Source organism: Acromyrmex echinatior, chromosome 2, assembly GCF_024713525.1.
Source record: "Acromyrmex echinatior isolate Ae372 chromosome 2, ASM2471352v2, whole genome shotgun sequence".
Lineage (NCBI taxonomy): Eukaryota > Metazoa > Arthropoda > Insecta > Hymenoptera > Formicidae > Acromyrmex > Acromyrmex echinatior.
The window spans coordinates 3,558,932-3,575,095 of record NC_141853.1 but is presented as its reverse complement, the minus strand read 5'-3'; the positions used below and the strand labels follow the sequence as shown (position 1 = coordinate 3,575,095).

Here is a 16,164-nt window from a genome sequence, read left to right as displayed (position 1 = left end):
ACAGGCAATGTCTATGCGCATTTTGTAATAATCTGTTATATATGATTCAAGCATTTTTCGATTGAATCGTATCGCCAAAAGGGTTAACCGGGGTGATCGGGTCCTAGCATGACACTACCACCTAAACGGGTTTGTCCGGTTTGGCGAATTCCAGACAACACCGTTATTATTTGCTTTTCCCGGCATTGCATTACTTTCGCTCGAAATCCGAGGAAATCATCCTGACTTTCTGATAATGTGATTTGCAATAATTTTATCTTTTATATCTTTTATATATATATATATGATATTTATATTAACACGTCATGTTGTGTGTAAGTTACGTAAAATTCGTTTTGGGATTATATGGGATTTTGAACTGTTTAAAAATTTAATTTTTATGGATTTTCTTTTGTTTCTACGATATTACTTTATACGATATTGTGAGATTAATATGTGTGCGTACATGTGTGTATGTGTGTGCGCACGGACGCACGCACGCTCGCACGCACACACACACACACACACACACACACACACACACACACACACACACACACACACACACACACACACACAAGTAAAATAAATAAATTGAATTTATTTTGGCAAAGAAAAGAGAAATTAAATATGTTAAAATTACAGTAATAAAATTAATAAGATGTTTTCATTCGACAAAGATCATAAAATGAAATATCGATGTGATATACACGGTGTTTCAGATTCGAGGTACCACCTCCTAATGACATTCTTGAAGTCATTTTGAGACGAAAAAAAAAAATATATATATATATATATGTATATATATATATGTGTATGTATATTTCATTTCACAATCTTTATCGAATGAAGATATCTTGTTAATTTTATTATTATAATTCTATTTAATTTGTCTTTCTTTGTTTGCCAAAAATTCCATTTATTTAGTAAAATTCATACATTAATTTAGTTTAATTTCTTTTTAGCTTTAAATCAATTTAAATAATCAATTGAAATATTTATATCAAATAAAAATTTTATTATATTTAGCTCAAATAAATAATTTACATTAAATTTAATTAAAGCGTGTAGGATACTTTGCATTTCTTTTTATGAATGGATAAACGACCGGAGGGAAGATTTTATTTTGTAAATTTTATTTTATAAATTTATTGAATTGAGAGAATAATCCGTTGATAAAAAATCCGTTGGCAGTTTCCAACTTCTATACAGGTCACGAATTATTCCAGTTCAAAATTAAAAATGTTCACAGTTCCCACGTTTCATGGACAACTGGTGACTATTATCTTGTACGGTTGACCGAAGATGTTTGCATGATTACACGCTTCGCATCTCGGTTATTTGCGGAATTTTACAGAGTATGAAAACAGTGTGAGAATGGTTTCCACGATTGTGTAAATGCTAAGGTATCTACATTGTTAGATGTCAAAAAAGAAATGGTAACTCAATCATTTGAATTAATTAACATTTTGTTATTTTTAACTTCCATCTATATCAAAATATGTAAATCAATTCATTTTTAGTTTCAAATTCATCCATATTAACATATTTAATAAATAATAAACTAAATTTGAGTCAAATTTAATACATTTTTTTGAGTTAAATTGTTTAATTCCAACTGAGAGAAATGATTTTGTTATAGGAATAAAAAAAGGAATAACAAATGTGATTTGGTTTGGTAAGGAAAACGAATCGATCAGTTACTATTGCAAATAATTTCTCATTATTCGTTAATGTAACAATACAAGATTTGCGATATAAATCAGTACTGCTAGCAAATAAAAGTCTATAAAAAAATAGATTAGATTTTATATAATTGCTTCTATTAATAATTGGTTGGAATAGCAGATAAGCATCACAATCACAACAAATTAAAACAATATAATTTGTTGTTTATCTACAAATCATTTGATAAAGGTACTGGTAGCTTGTTAAGTTAATAAAATCCTTTCTCTCAACGATTTTAGTTAACGACGTATTGGGTAGAAATAGTGGCGACCTATAGATATAATTAAAAGTAGGTAACTCAAATTATGATAATATATAATGAATTTAATGAATTTAATAGTGTAGTTCGTGACATTTCGTTGTATTTTCGATTACTTTAAATTTGACGATAAAATTGATGATAAGATGAATTCTAAAAATCTGGGCCATGATGTTATATTTTAATAGGTTTAATAGATTTTTTTTTGTATCACAGAAAAAGATCTGAGAACTTTAATGAATTTGCTTTGTGAAAGATAGATTTTTTTCAGAAATGCTTGTTTTATTGTAGCGTCAAATAATTTTCATATTTTGTAAACGTAAATTTGTTTCGGATCGGGATTCAGCTTCCCCAATTTCTGATTCGAGTTTCCGATTCCCCGATTTCTCCGGAGAAATTTAATGTGTGTGTTATACATTTCATGCATAATGCACAACATATGCACATATTGTATTTCTTTTTTTTTTGTATAATATTTAATAGGTCAGTATATTAAAGAGAAATTGTGGTCTACATAAAATATTCCACGAATAATAATTTTATTTTATTTATTCCACAAAAATACATGTTATTCCGCGTATTAATTTATAATATCCAAAAACGTTGCAAGAATTTTATTAAATAGGTTATTTCAAAGATGCATGGAAGGATGAAAATCATTTTGATTGTCATGAGATAATCGTGCATGGTAATTCCTCCGTTTGTCGTAAGGATGAATATTTTTGCACCAAGTACAGGGTATCTTGAAACGAGACATGCAGCGATCATTTATTCTCGTGACAAGGCTCTCATAATCTTGCAACGCGTGATATTTGTCTTTTTTAGTAGCACTTATAAAGTAAATGTAGTCAAATATCATGATATGTATTTATCATGAATTTATTTTTCTTAGCAAATATATCGTGCGAGCAAGTTTAATCGCAACACAGCGTGACAATTCCGGTAGCAGATAATGTATAACGATCTTGATATTATAATGAGCATACGCTAAAAGAGGAAATAGTGATTGCCCAATGTACGTTACTGAACACTTTAAATCGAGGGGTAAATCGGTGAGGGCATAGCGGTGTACAAATTTGGGGCATTACTGAGCATTACTTATAATACTATAGAATTGTGTATTATATAAAAAGTGGTACGAGATTATGCATTATTAAGACATTATTGGACATTAATAGGCATTGGTGTACACAATTTTGGTCAGCGGGTAACATCAGTTACCCCTCGCTGTGAATGTAACGAATTCCACGTTTGCGTGTGACACCCTGTAGATGCTTGTCTGGCCTTTTCTTCGGGCACGCAGCGTGCGTGGCCGCGTGGCCGCGAACTGCAAAGGGAAAGAACCTGCCCCACCCACGCGTCGCGACGAATCTCTATAAATACCCGAACTCTCGAGAGCGCGTACTTACTCACGTACGAGAGTGAAACGCACAATGAGAGCGAGATAGAACGTGTCCGCGTTGATTAAGGCCGCGGCAGACCTCGTGAATTGAAAAGATTTTTCTACATACTCGCGCACGCACACGCGTAGATGCCGGCGTGCTCTAAAAATCAAGAGAAACGGATAATGTAAATTTGAGATTTTATAATTTAATAAGTATAGTTTAAATTTTTTGCTTCTCTTGCTTAACAAGATGGATTGCTCGATTGTCTCAAAACTGTATGGAAAAGAATGATGTTGCCTCAACAGCATTAGCCGGTAGTCTAATTGAAAATAATCTTGCTAATTAATTTAATAACAGTATCAATACATGTTTTATTAAAACAAACGCATGATATTTTGTTTTATTCATATGTAAAAGAATTAATGTAAAAAATACAACAATTTGTGACGATTTGCAAGCAAATTGTGAAGCATATTTCTACAGTAAAATTAACATTTATATGTTAAATTAATACATTTCACTTATTTAGAGAGTTTACAAGGTTTTAAAAGGCTGTTTGTGTTAATTATTTATTTAATCATAAATTATGTTATTTTAACACTAAAAAATATTGAATATCAGCTTAACGCGAAATGTTCAAATAACACATTAATACTTGTTAAATTAATATTTGGACTCGTGTGCATTAAAAATTCAACATAAAAATTTTAATAAAGACTGGTTTTAATACAAAGAAAGATTTTTTTATTGTACGCACGAATAAAATTAATGTAACAAAGATGAATTCTTACTTGTTTGTTTTTATAAAAACACACCCCTCGAGAAAGAATTGAAAGCTATGAAAATATATGAATGAAATTAGTGTAAAAATATGAGAAATAAATTCTTCGTAGCCTTTGTACTGTAATTATACGACAGGCTTTGAAAGACTCAATTCCTTTCGCGACAGCCATTTGATCTTTTTTTTCGCTCTTCATATATCTAGACAATCTTATGTAAGGGATAAAGTATGCTAATTTTCTTGCCTTATGTGCATGATCTACCGAGTAATCATGCATGCAACGATGCTGTCACTGCTCAGTACGTAAACTGCTTGTACTATATCAATATCGTATAAGAACAATTTTTTTACCTTATAAAGATATTTTTCTATATATTTTACGCTCTTGCGAGTTTTTAACCTTTCATTACTCGCGTAGGAGTGCCCAGAATATTTCAACCTTATAAAATGTATGAATGCTATTTATACACATTATATTTAGCGCAAATTGTTTTACAATTTAAAAAGAAATTTTGCATTTATCTTTATCTGAAAAATGTATAAAATATTATCAATCTTAATTGTCAAAGAGAACAATGGAAATAATTGAGACATGATGTTGAAGTGTCAGAAACACCCCACGCGAGTAGTTACATTTAAAAAAAATCACGTAAGTGATGTAGAGCTTATATCCTAGGATTATCCTAGAATTATCCCATACATAAAAGCTGACAAGTTTAATTTGATTTTTGCGTTCAAAGATGAATATTGAATCATTATTTTTCGACAGGAACAAAGCGCTGTGCGCGACGCCGAGGGAGACCCACGCGCGTTTCTTATCACCACTGCATCCTCCTCTGATATCGAGGTCTAGATTATTTCTCCTCGACGTGTCCTCTTCTCAGACAGTCTCATTCAATCTCATAATTTTCCGAGCGGCAATGAACGAGTCGAATGTTCGCATTGTGATTCATACTGGCTGGAGATTAAAAATGCATTCACGAAAAATATGAATGAGTCATGCGCGCGATCGTATCGAGTCTTGATAAGTTGAAAGTAATATCGTCGAGCCGGCGGCGACGGCGATAGTGATTTCTTGAAATTAAAAATTAAGAATCACTTACTGTTATTTTCCAACGAGATTATCGTCAGTTAAACACGGAAAGAAAGAGAGACTGTAATTCCAAAAAATTCAGTAGAACAAATATTTTCTTTATAATCAAGTTACATTTCTCATAAAAAAAATCTTAAGATTATACTGAAATTATTAAATCGAAATCAGATTTCGTTTCTTCAAAGCTCCACAAAAGGTCACTTGCCTTCAATTTCGACCTCACAAAAAATTATCATTGTGGTTAATGAGTCTGTCATTAAATTTTAGCGGGCATGAGACAGTCTAGAATGAAAATTGTCGAGGTTTTTTTTCATAAATTTCACGAAAGTACGGTAATGAGACCGTTGACGACCTGTGCACGCGTCGTACACGTCGCGAGCGAGACGCACGTACGCGTCTCCGTCTCGCCTCGCACGCACAAACATGCGGTACGAATTAATTAAGGTAGAATCGACGAGGCGTGTTGTGGTCAACGACTGCGCGAGCCTTCGCTGTTTCTTTATCATTTTTATTTTTTTCCCAGCAACCGAGATACGAGGTGCGGTTGTTTGCATTTGTAGTGTCTTTATCGAATTAGAACGGTCGTATCTCGTAACACATAGCAAATAATTGAAATGCCAACGCATAAACATACATTATTATTTTTTTTTTCGAAATGTTATGATTTTTAAATACTATGACACATAAAAAAACGAAAGACAATAAGATGTAAACAGTAAATGAATCGGTCAATCACAATAGAGAACATAAAGCAATAACTTAAGCAGTAAAAAATTCAAAATTTGATTTGTTTACTGCTTATGTATTATTACTTAAGCTTTTTTTGTATGCCATAGCCTTAATATAGCGATGAATAAATTAACTATTGAATACTGAGAATAATTTCTTTAAAATAAACGAATCAGAAGATTTTGATCATATCAAGAATTGTGGTTATTTCAACTATAATAGATTCAATAAAAAAATTATGATTTGTCCATTTTTTTAAATTCCAATTTGTGCAATGGGACTCTTTCTTTAGTGCAGTTTCTTCAACTATTTTATTTAGAATAAAAGTTGCGACACATCAAAAATGTAAGACAGTAATAGGTAATGCAATAAGCGAATCGGTAAATTAAAGTAAGGATTAATAATAAATCCAAAATGTTGATTTGCTGTTCTTATTGCCTTACATTTTTCTGTTTGCCTGGCAGAAATAGAGAGAGAAAAAGAGAGAGAAAGAAAATGAATAATTAAAATAATAACTATATGTTATAAATCATTAATCTAATAATTTAATCATTTACTGTATTAATATAATCATAGCTTTTTACATCAATAACGTTCTGTAAATATTTTTTAATGCTCAATTAAATCCAAGATCATACTTGTTCTAAGAAAAAACAATCGCAAATTAGAAGAGAGAGATAAGAATCTCAAGATAAATCGCAGATTAGATAAGTATAACGCGAGGCAATTGTGAAATCGATGATAACAATACAACTTATTACAATCATTTATGTTGTTATTGTTACTTCAGCATGTTCAATGTCTATAAATATACGACGCTTTATGTGCCATTCATTATGCATGCTGATATTACATCTCGCATGCGTAGATGAATGCATCGATGAGATCCCGCTGAGTTTCATTCTTCTCACATATCGATAGGTTTTAAAAATCTAAGAATAGAATAGATTCTTAGAAGAATCTTATCCTATCTCAAGACGTCCGTGTATCATAATTGAGATTTGTTAATACGTTTCAACATCGATATTAATTTAATAAAGTAAATGAACAAATTGTTTCCTTTATTGTTAATAATTGGGTAATTTATTTATAATGTATTACGTGATTTTGCTGCATCTTAACTTAAAATTATTTTGTTTTTTTTTGCGCTATTTATTATTTATTTTATACAGTCTGTAAAAACTATAAGTGGCTGCAAAATTAGATTATGCAAATTGTAACGACACACCTACGATTAATTAGTTGATGTAAGTTCTAAACTTACTTATAATATCGTTCATGATAGTCACGTAGCCACAACAAATTAATTAACGTCAAGAGATTAACGTTTGTGATCAAACTCGCGGTGCACTTGTGTGCAGAGATGCGTTGCAGGATTTACGGTGTCTATTAAAAGCTCAAGAGCAAGGATCTGTTCGTGCTCATGAATGTGCGAAAAACACGGCGCATGCCAGATGCCTCTTCGACCTTTGAATATTATCTAGATAAGAGCTCTTATGTGTCCGTACAATTACGCGCGGTGTCGCAAAATGTGACAGTAATAATATAGGAATAATTCAGAAAGACAAGTGCGTGAGTAAACAAGTGTACTAGTATTCTTTTGATTTTATGAGATGAAAGGTCAGAAAAATATTGATAATTCACAACATGATCAAAGTTATTAATGTTGATGCGACTCTAATTAGAATTAGGCTGAAACTTTATTTCTAAATCTGTTTGAATATGTTATTTTTAAAATAAAAGAAAAGATCGAAAGAGAGCGTTGGTGATAGAGTAATGTCACTCTTATTTAGCGATTATATCCTGCAGTGAATTATACATATATGTGTATGTGTGTGTGTATATATATATATATATATATATACACATGAAATTCAATGTTAACGTGTCATGAAGATGTTTACTATCGAAAAAAAAGAAACGAAATTCAGCGATGTCCGTAAATTTCCAAGAATGTTGTCGCAGGTTAGGACGCCCTATCATATCATTTTTATGTGCTGATAATAAAAGAATAATAGGTAAACTTGTTTCTCCTCTGGTGTGAAGCATTGTCAAAGGGCCAAAGGCCCTAACTAGAATAATAACAAAAGGGAAATCTATATAGATTTGTGATAAGAGATAACTTTATAATACGTAAGAGCTAGTAAAACGCATATATACATAATGGTTTCTCCTATCCTTTTGATAACTTTATTTTGTTTTCGAAATAAGTAATGAATGAGTAGTTTGAGTTATCATCGAGTACACATTGTATGTTTCTTCTTTTATTATTTATCAAAATAAAATGAGTTCTCTTGTAATTTTTGGGATCGTATCATATATCCTGATATACTATAGATTTCTCGTAACGTAGATTTCACAGAAAATTACTAAGAAATTTGTAAAGATCATGAATAGAGAAATAAGCGTAATGTAAAAGAAATTTTGAAAAGCGTCAACTCGTCCTATATTCAGTATTCAAGTTATTGTTTCTGATCGTATCGGAGAAAACTTCGATTACCTATTTCAATTTCATGTCCTCAATAGTAATCCCGTCACGTGCCAACCATCGTGAGGATTCGAAGTGCATGATCTACGATTGTGCCTATATTGCATTGCGCATTTTATCGCGAACATTGGACGCATTGTCTGTTTCGAGGTGAAACCTGTGAATGCATTCCATGAGTCTTAGAATGTATAGCGAAGCGCAATACGACATTTGACCCCCTTCAGCGTCATTTTCGGACATTTTTTTTATTGCTATATTCTTCGTTCTCTCTAGTTATATGTGCAAGATGTATGAATCATAGTACGTATATATTTTTTTATCTTTTTGTGAAATTATAGTATAACGTTTTGTAAAAATAAAATATTAATTAATATGCTGAAAATAAAATATTAATTAACATGCTGAATAATTTTAAAAAATATATTTTTATGAAGAAAATCTTTTTATTAAACAAAGATATTTTATATTTTGTTTTTAAAGGTATTTTATAATATTCTTTGAAATCAATTTTATGGTCTTAACTTTTTTATCCTATGAAATTGCAACAAAAATTGGGTCACAATATTTACTAAATTTTTTTAACGACGTATCGAATATCTAGTAGCATTTTATTGAAAAAGAACTTTGTATAAAAGCATTGGATTTTTTAATGAAACTTTCAAAAGCCAATAATTTGAAATCTGTTTTATTTTATGATATATAAGGACGAAACATAACAGACAAACGAAATAAAAATAAAAATAATCGTATAAAAATTTAATCTTATAACTGGAATCTTATAACATCAACTAAATTTAGAGAAAAATTTTTTAGTTATTGATCACATTTTTCTGGGAGAAAAATGATTAATTATACTTCAAGAGAGAGTATCTGAGATGATTTTTTTATATTTAAGAATTAAATGATTGAACAAATTAAAGTCTAGAATTTTTGTTAAAGAAAAACATTTATTTTAATATCCGCAAGTAAGCATTAATCATTTTTTTTTACAATACTTTACTGCACTTTCTTTGCTTCTGTACTTCCTTTTTTCACTCTTTCTTGCCCCATCTTTTTTCTTTTTCATTTTTTTCTAGCTCTTACCTATCTTGCTCGTTTTATTTTCTCATTCGACTCTCTTGAGTCGCGTGAGTATACAGAAATGTGGGATCAATAGGGTGGAGAGTGTGGGAGCTACCCCCTGCGCTATTCCGTGACTCATAATACACACTTGCTTGAACTCATGCTATGGTAGGTTTGCCCCGTGACTCTTTGTTTTTAAACTATTTTTGTGATATACCTTTTTATTTACTCCAGAGAGCACGCTTTTCTTATTGATCGTCTTCATAAAAAATATTTCCTTCATACCTGCCTCTACTACATTCCTGCAGACGGGAACTGTGTAATCTAGGAAAAAGTATAAGGAAAAGAAAAATAGAAAAACTAAGGGAAGCACTTTCATTCTAAGGAGGACAAATTTTTTCAAGTGTGAATGGGATTGTTAGGTTCAAAAATTTCGAATTTCTCTCTCTCTCTTATTTTATAAATAAATATATTTATTTATTTTATCGTATTTGATATTTTTATAATGTAATGTATTCTGTGTTATTGATTTTTCTCGAATTCTTTCATTATTTATTTTTCCTTGATTTTTATTTTTTTACATTTTAATTTTCATATATTAGTATGTTATAACGTATTTGTATATATTCGAGCAAGTAGAGAAAGTATTATAAGCGTTGATTCGAGGTTTTTTTTAGAATTGTTTGATTTTGTTAGTTTTTATCGTCATTGTGATAAACTCGATTCTGTCATTGTCCAGTCGATTATTTGGTTCTTTGCCAGCGTACCTTTTTGGAGAAGCTTGCACTGCGATGAGTCATAGCTTGTCAATGCGTTTCCCGTGTATCGACCTGCTACACAGAACGCAGGATTGGTTAGCACTCACCCCTACGGGGGAGGAATCGATTCGACATAATGGAATATAATTTAATTTTGCCATTAAACCGCATGAAACAGAAACGATGACGTCATCCAATGAATTACGAGCGTTGTTGATACACTTGGTTGATACTATCTAAATATGGATTTTTATATCAAGAAGAGTTATAATACCGATTGTTATAATACCGATGATCTCAAATTTCAATACTGAAGGCGTTCAAAAATAATCTTTTTACTTTTTAGACTGGGTTGTTCTATCGTTCGATAAACTTCAGCTCACTGTCTTACTCTCTTACTCTCTTATGTTTTACTTTTTTATCTAGTAAATTACCATAGTTTACATATAGTTAAATACACATAGTTTATCTAAAGATGAAACAACCGGCCCTTAATTGTACAAATATTTAAGGGATCAAATGTTAGAGTATCTGATCTATGTTAGAGTAATCTGTAGATTGTAAGTATATTTATATAAAGATAAGCATAATAAACAGAATTTTTCAAAATTAATTTTCTCTGAATTATTGAGTTCATAAATGTTTTCTGAAATAAAGTATTACACACTTATATGAAATTACATACGTCGTTCGTATGCCTCGTATATTGCATAAACATCAAGATAAATTCAATACATCATAATATCATTTCGAAACTTGAGTCTTGAATTCAATAATCTAAAACACAGAGAGATAAATCTTTGAGAAATGAAAATTATTTTTATTTAATTTACATAAATGTTAAAGCATTTTATTAAATGACGTTTAGAACCATCGAGAAAAATTGTGTTTTACAATTTTTTTCATATCTGTAAACATTATAGAAAAACGTTCTGTTTCTAGTGTGACTCAGGCTACGTACAAGTTCACTGAATAGACCCAAGTTTGCATTATTTCAAATATGCGACACGCGATCGTGCCTCGCAATCAACGGCGTTATCGGCATTCGCGATATCCGGCATGAAGGAAAAACGGAATCTAATAATCAGGCATCGAGATACTTGACGTGTGTCTCGGGGATAGAAAAGAACGACCGGATCGGTGATTGCCCGTCGCCGCTGTCGTTCCACGTGTGTTCGAAAGCCGCGGTACATACGCGGCTATCACCTGCGCTACCAGTTCTCCGTTATTTCATTGCAAATTACTTGCCGAGCTACGAGCCGCGTTATACAGTTATCACAATGAGAAAGTTGTTTCGATCCGAAACGTAGAGACGCACGAGTGACTTCGTCCGTGCGCGATTGCGACTCGAGTGTGACTCGGAGTTCACCGCGCGTAAGTCGTAAACCTTGAACGAATGGAAGAAAATCGCTGTGAAAATCGCGAATTAAATTTACAGTTTAACACTTGGTTCGCGATAGCGACCTGTGGAATCGTCTAACAATAAGTCTTGCTTGTTCTATTTTTATTCTTCAATGCACGTTCGTTTTATTTTCAAACTACTATTGAAGAAAAAAAGTTGCTGATTTAAAAAAATATTTATTTAGTTGAAAATTAAATTATTTATTCAAATAAATTATTTAGTCAAAATTAAATATAGTAATCACAGGCTGTGAAGCAAGTATTTGTTAATTCAAATAAATAACATGTTTTAAATTACAAGATTTTGTTAATATGATTCGTGTATATTTAACCTAAATATGTAAATACTTGAACTAAATAATCATTATACAAATTAAACGCATTTAGTTTTTTTAATGTAGAACATTGTTTATAGCATTACGATAGTATTATTTTTACATTTTTCGTACAAGGGATCCATAAGAATGGATAATTCGACAAAAGAAAGCAGGTTAATTATGAGATCGGATTTTGTGGATTGAAAGATTTTGGAATATCTAAATTCTATTACGGAAAGAATAGCTTTACTGAAAATTTATCTATAAATAAGTATCTGAAAATTTATCTATAAATAAGTATCTGAAAATTTATCTATAATAGATACAGATAAAAATAATTTTGTTGTAATATCATTAAAATAATTATTTAAGAATCTCAAGCACGATGAACAATGTCGCAAAAAAATTTTCAGATAAATATTTATTTTAGCAATTAGTTTGAGCGTTCTACATGATTATTTTGATGGTTCAACAAAATTATTTTCAACAATATAAATTTTTAAATACTTCAACAAAACCATCCTTTCTGTGTAATCATTTTGATAATCTAAACAAAAATTTTCATCTATATCTTTAAGTCTGTATCTAATTCAATTTTTAGGTAGATATTTCAATAAAACCATTCCCTTTCCATGTACGAGTGTAAAATTTGATAAGCTAATATCCATGATCTGACAAGTCTTCGTCAATTTAAAGACTATGAAATGAACAGAATTGAAGATGCTCTTAGGAATTTGATATTTCTACATGAGTTTTAAATTTAAGAAGTAAAGAAAATGGTAAAAAGCTTTAAAATTTCTTTCGATTAATTTTAATTACTCGAGCTGATGTTTAAATGTGTTTGTGGGTCGCAGTTAGGATAGATTGAAAATTATGATCTCACTTATAGAGAGAGTTAATTTTATTAAATTATTTATTACATTATTATCTTATTTATTAAGTTATTTATGATCGACTGAAGAAAAATCTTGCGCGACTTCCTTCTTTCATTCCGCGTCGTTCTGCTAACCGGACCACAAATCGCGCACACGTGATTCCAATGTTCCGGTCGAGATCTTGTATCTTTTTTTTTTGTTTGCACTGTAGCGTGGCAAGGTGAGACGTCGCAAAAGAAGACTAAGAAGGACGCGGGCATCACGTATGGCCGTAAGAAGTCGCGTGGCCCTTGAATGGCTACTTGATGGAAATGAAAGTAACACGTTTCGAATGCCAGCTAGTAGTGTGGACCGTGGATCTTTCATATCTCTCTCTCTCTCTCTCTCTCTCTCTCCCCCTCTCTCTCTCTCTCTTTCCCCCTCTCTCTCTCTCTCACACACACACACACACTCTGACTCACTCACTCACTCAGTCACTCTTTGTCATTGCAACAGCGACCTGATTTGTCCTTAAGCCAACGCCGTGGTATAAATGTCGACAGATCGAATCGTCCTTGAACGATAAAAGCTCGCATTCCTCCTGAAGTAGTAGATGAGAAACCGAAGAGATTTCGACCGAGAGTATCATGTTTCATCGATTATTCAACTTTCTAAATTCTCATAGAATGTGGAAGCAAAACATGGTGTTTTTTTTTTTTTTTTTAAATGAAGAGAAAACAAATTCTGTGTTATTGAACTACAATGTCATGATGCAATTCTGTCCCGTAATTGGAGACTGTAACAATGAGATCAAGGAAAACGACAAAACGGATAGAATTACTTTACGTAAAGAGCTAATTATTTAAATTAATACAATATGTTCGTTGTTAGTGTGATTTCTCATCTTATTTATGAAATTTGTAATCTACTTATTAATAAGACATGGAAAGATGAAGAGTTGATGGTGGGAAAATTGCAACAGAGGTCTGATTTACAAGCGTAAGGGCGAAAGGTCATTACCCTTGGAATATACAGAAGATTAGTTTATACGATGCTTATTGTAATATGTCAAAGTTGCGACTCTGGACACTAACTTTTGTTTGTGTACTTTACTTCGGATAACTGAATGTTAATACGTCCAGTTTCACTTTTCGTGCCGAGCCGCTAAACGACGTTCAGAAATCTTTCCGCGCATGTTGCTTGCGAAATTCCTCATTGTCCCGTGGTGATGGAAAAGGTGGAGGTGGAGGAGGAGGAGGAGGAGGAAACAAGGGGCGTATGTGTGCCAAGAGGTTTTTCTCAGTCGTCGACCGCGATAGATACGGTTGGATTGTTTGTTCGACGGAGAAAAGTCTTCACTCTCTTGGCGGCGAAATCGACAATTTAGATATGTTTCAAGAAATTCAAAAGAAAAAAAGAATCAGTTTTTTTTAATTTATTTTTTTTTTTTAAATAAATCTTGTTAGGATTTTCTTGCATGCGTATTTACTCAAACAACTACGTCTCTCGGTCTCTATAAAAGCGTGATACAAAATATGCCTACTCATTTTGTTAAAGGTCTTCAAATCTGCGATTTTTTTTAAATATCCATCTTTATGTCTTAAATGAGTGACTACGTCAATAAGTAACATTAATATACGCGAATTTTTGAGAGCAAAATTAAAATTTCTTATTAACTATTGATTTTATCTATCGTATTTCAAATTTTATGATTTAATTTTTATCATACAAGATAAGTGGTTCAACAATGAATCACGTAAATTTCAGAGGCTTATATCTCTTTCAATTTTTGAATTGAAGATCTGAGTTTTGGCATACAGTTTATGAATTTAGCTGACTACATACTGTAAACAATAACTTTTAAGTTATTTTTTAAATTTAGCCATAATTTCGATTATTTAAAAAATCAGGAAGTGGTTCATTACGTACAAGGGATGTGTATACAATGAACTATGCTATTTTTAATAATTACATGTTTATACTGCGAATTGTTAGGATTATTTTAGTTTTGCTATATTTTAAAATGTTTATTTTATAAAATAGATAATTATAAGGTGGTGAAGATTCACAAGGCTGACTACCGCATTTTTCTTTCGTTTTGAGCGAAAACACGTCAAATGAGTATATTTTTATTGAGATTTTAGGTGGCAGAAGGGTATTCTAAATAATTATTATAATGAATTATTATTTTGAAGGTTATCGTAAAAAAGATTATGTGTCAGTATATCATGGTTCATTGTTCACTACGTCAAAATGATTCATTGTAAACCACTTAACTTTTTCCACGATAATCTCCTAAATAATATGGTAAAATAATATAACAGAAAAAGTTGCTTGCAGAATAATAAAGCCAAATGTACACATAAAATTGCACAATGAAAAAAATGATAGATATAACAACAAAAAATGCGTAAAACTTACGAAAAAAACTTACTTTGCAACCCAAAATTCTTAAAATGTGACATTACATGATCATCTTTGCCAAGTCAACTGGGGAGCCAAGAAGGGGTTCAAATGCGAGTCACTGCATGATAGCAGTACAATCTGATAATATCGTATTTACGAAATATCGCAATGATTCATAGTGTACTACTGGTTCATTGTTGGACTATCTACCCTATTCATACAAGTCAATTAATGAATGTACATGAATATTAAAATGTATTTAAAATATTGTAAAATTTGAAAAATACTTTATTACTATACTTTATTAATATAAAGTTGCATTCATATGTACTATTCATATATACTTTTTGAAGAAGTTTAAGTCTATATTTTAATGAATATTGCAAATAGTCAAATACTGTTTTTAAAATCGTTTTGTTTGTTTGTGCTTTTAGGACCAGTTCGAGAATCTATCCCTGCACACACAAAAAGGGATAGAATTTCTCGAGAGGTATGGCCACTTCATACGCGATCGTTGTGCGATCGAATTCGAATACGCAGCGAAACTCAGGTGAGATATAACAACTTCCTAAGAATGTAAATAAAGAAGTACGGAAGATTAGAGGAGACACTTGAACACTTTCGAAGTATCTATACTTTACGTGCTAAATACTACTTCGATTTTCTCTATTATAGATATTTTAATAATTGTTATAATCTTTTATAATTAGAATTATTATTATCTTTTTCGAGGTTTTCTTCAAATAATCTGCATTTCAATTTATTGCGTGATTAATTCGAGGCATTCTGCATTAGAAGTTTCTTATAAAAAACCGCAAGAAATTAAAAAAATTTTGAATTTATCTCTGTCTGCGTTACACTTTTGATCTGTTCATTACATATATATAGTTACTTTTATTTTTTTGTTTGTCTTGATTGTTATTA

General features: G+C 31.2%; 1 protein-coding gene across 5 annotated transcripts in view; it reads left to right on the top strand.

The window, feature by feature from the left end:
* Cip4 (formin-binding protein 1-like Cip4) overlaps positions 1-16,164 on the top strand; it is a 43,429-nt gene that overhangs the window by 11,378 nt on the left and 15,887 nt on the right. For all 5 annotated transcript variants that reach the window (XM_087416762.1, XM_087416761.1, XM_087416759.1 and 2 more), the window contains exon 2: positions 15,675-15,790. In XM_087416762.1, the coding sequence (XP_087272888.1) occupies positions 15,675-15,790 (116 nt within the window). The remainder of the gene's footprint in view (positions 1-15,674; positions 15,791-16,164) is intronic.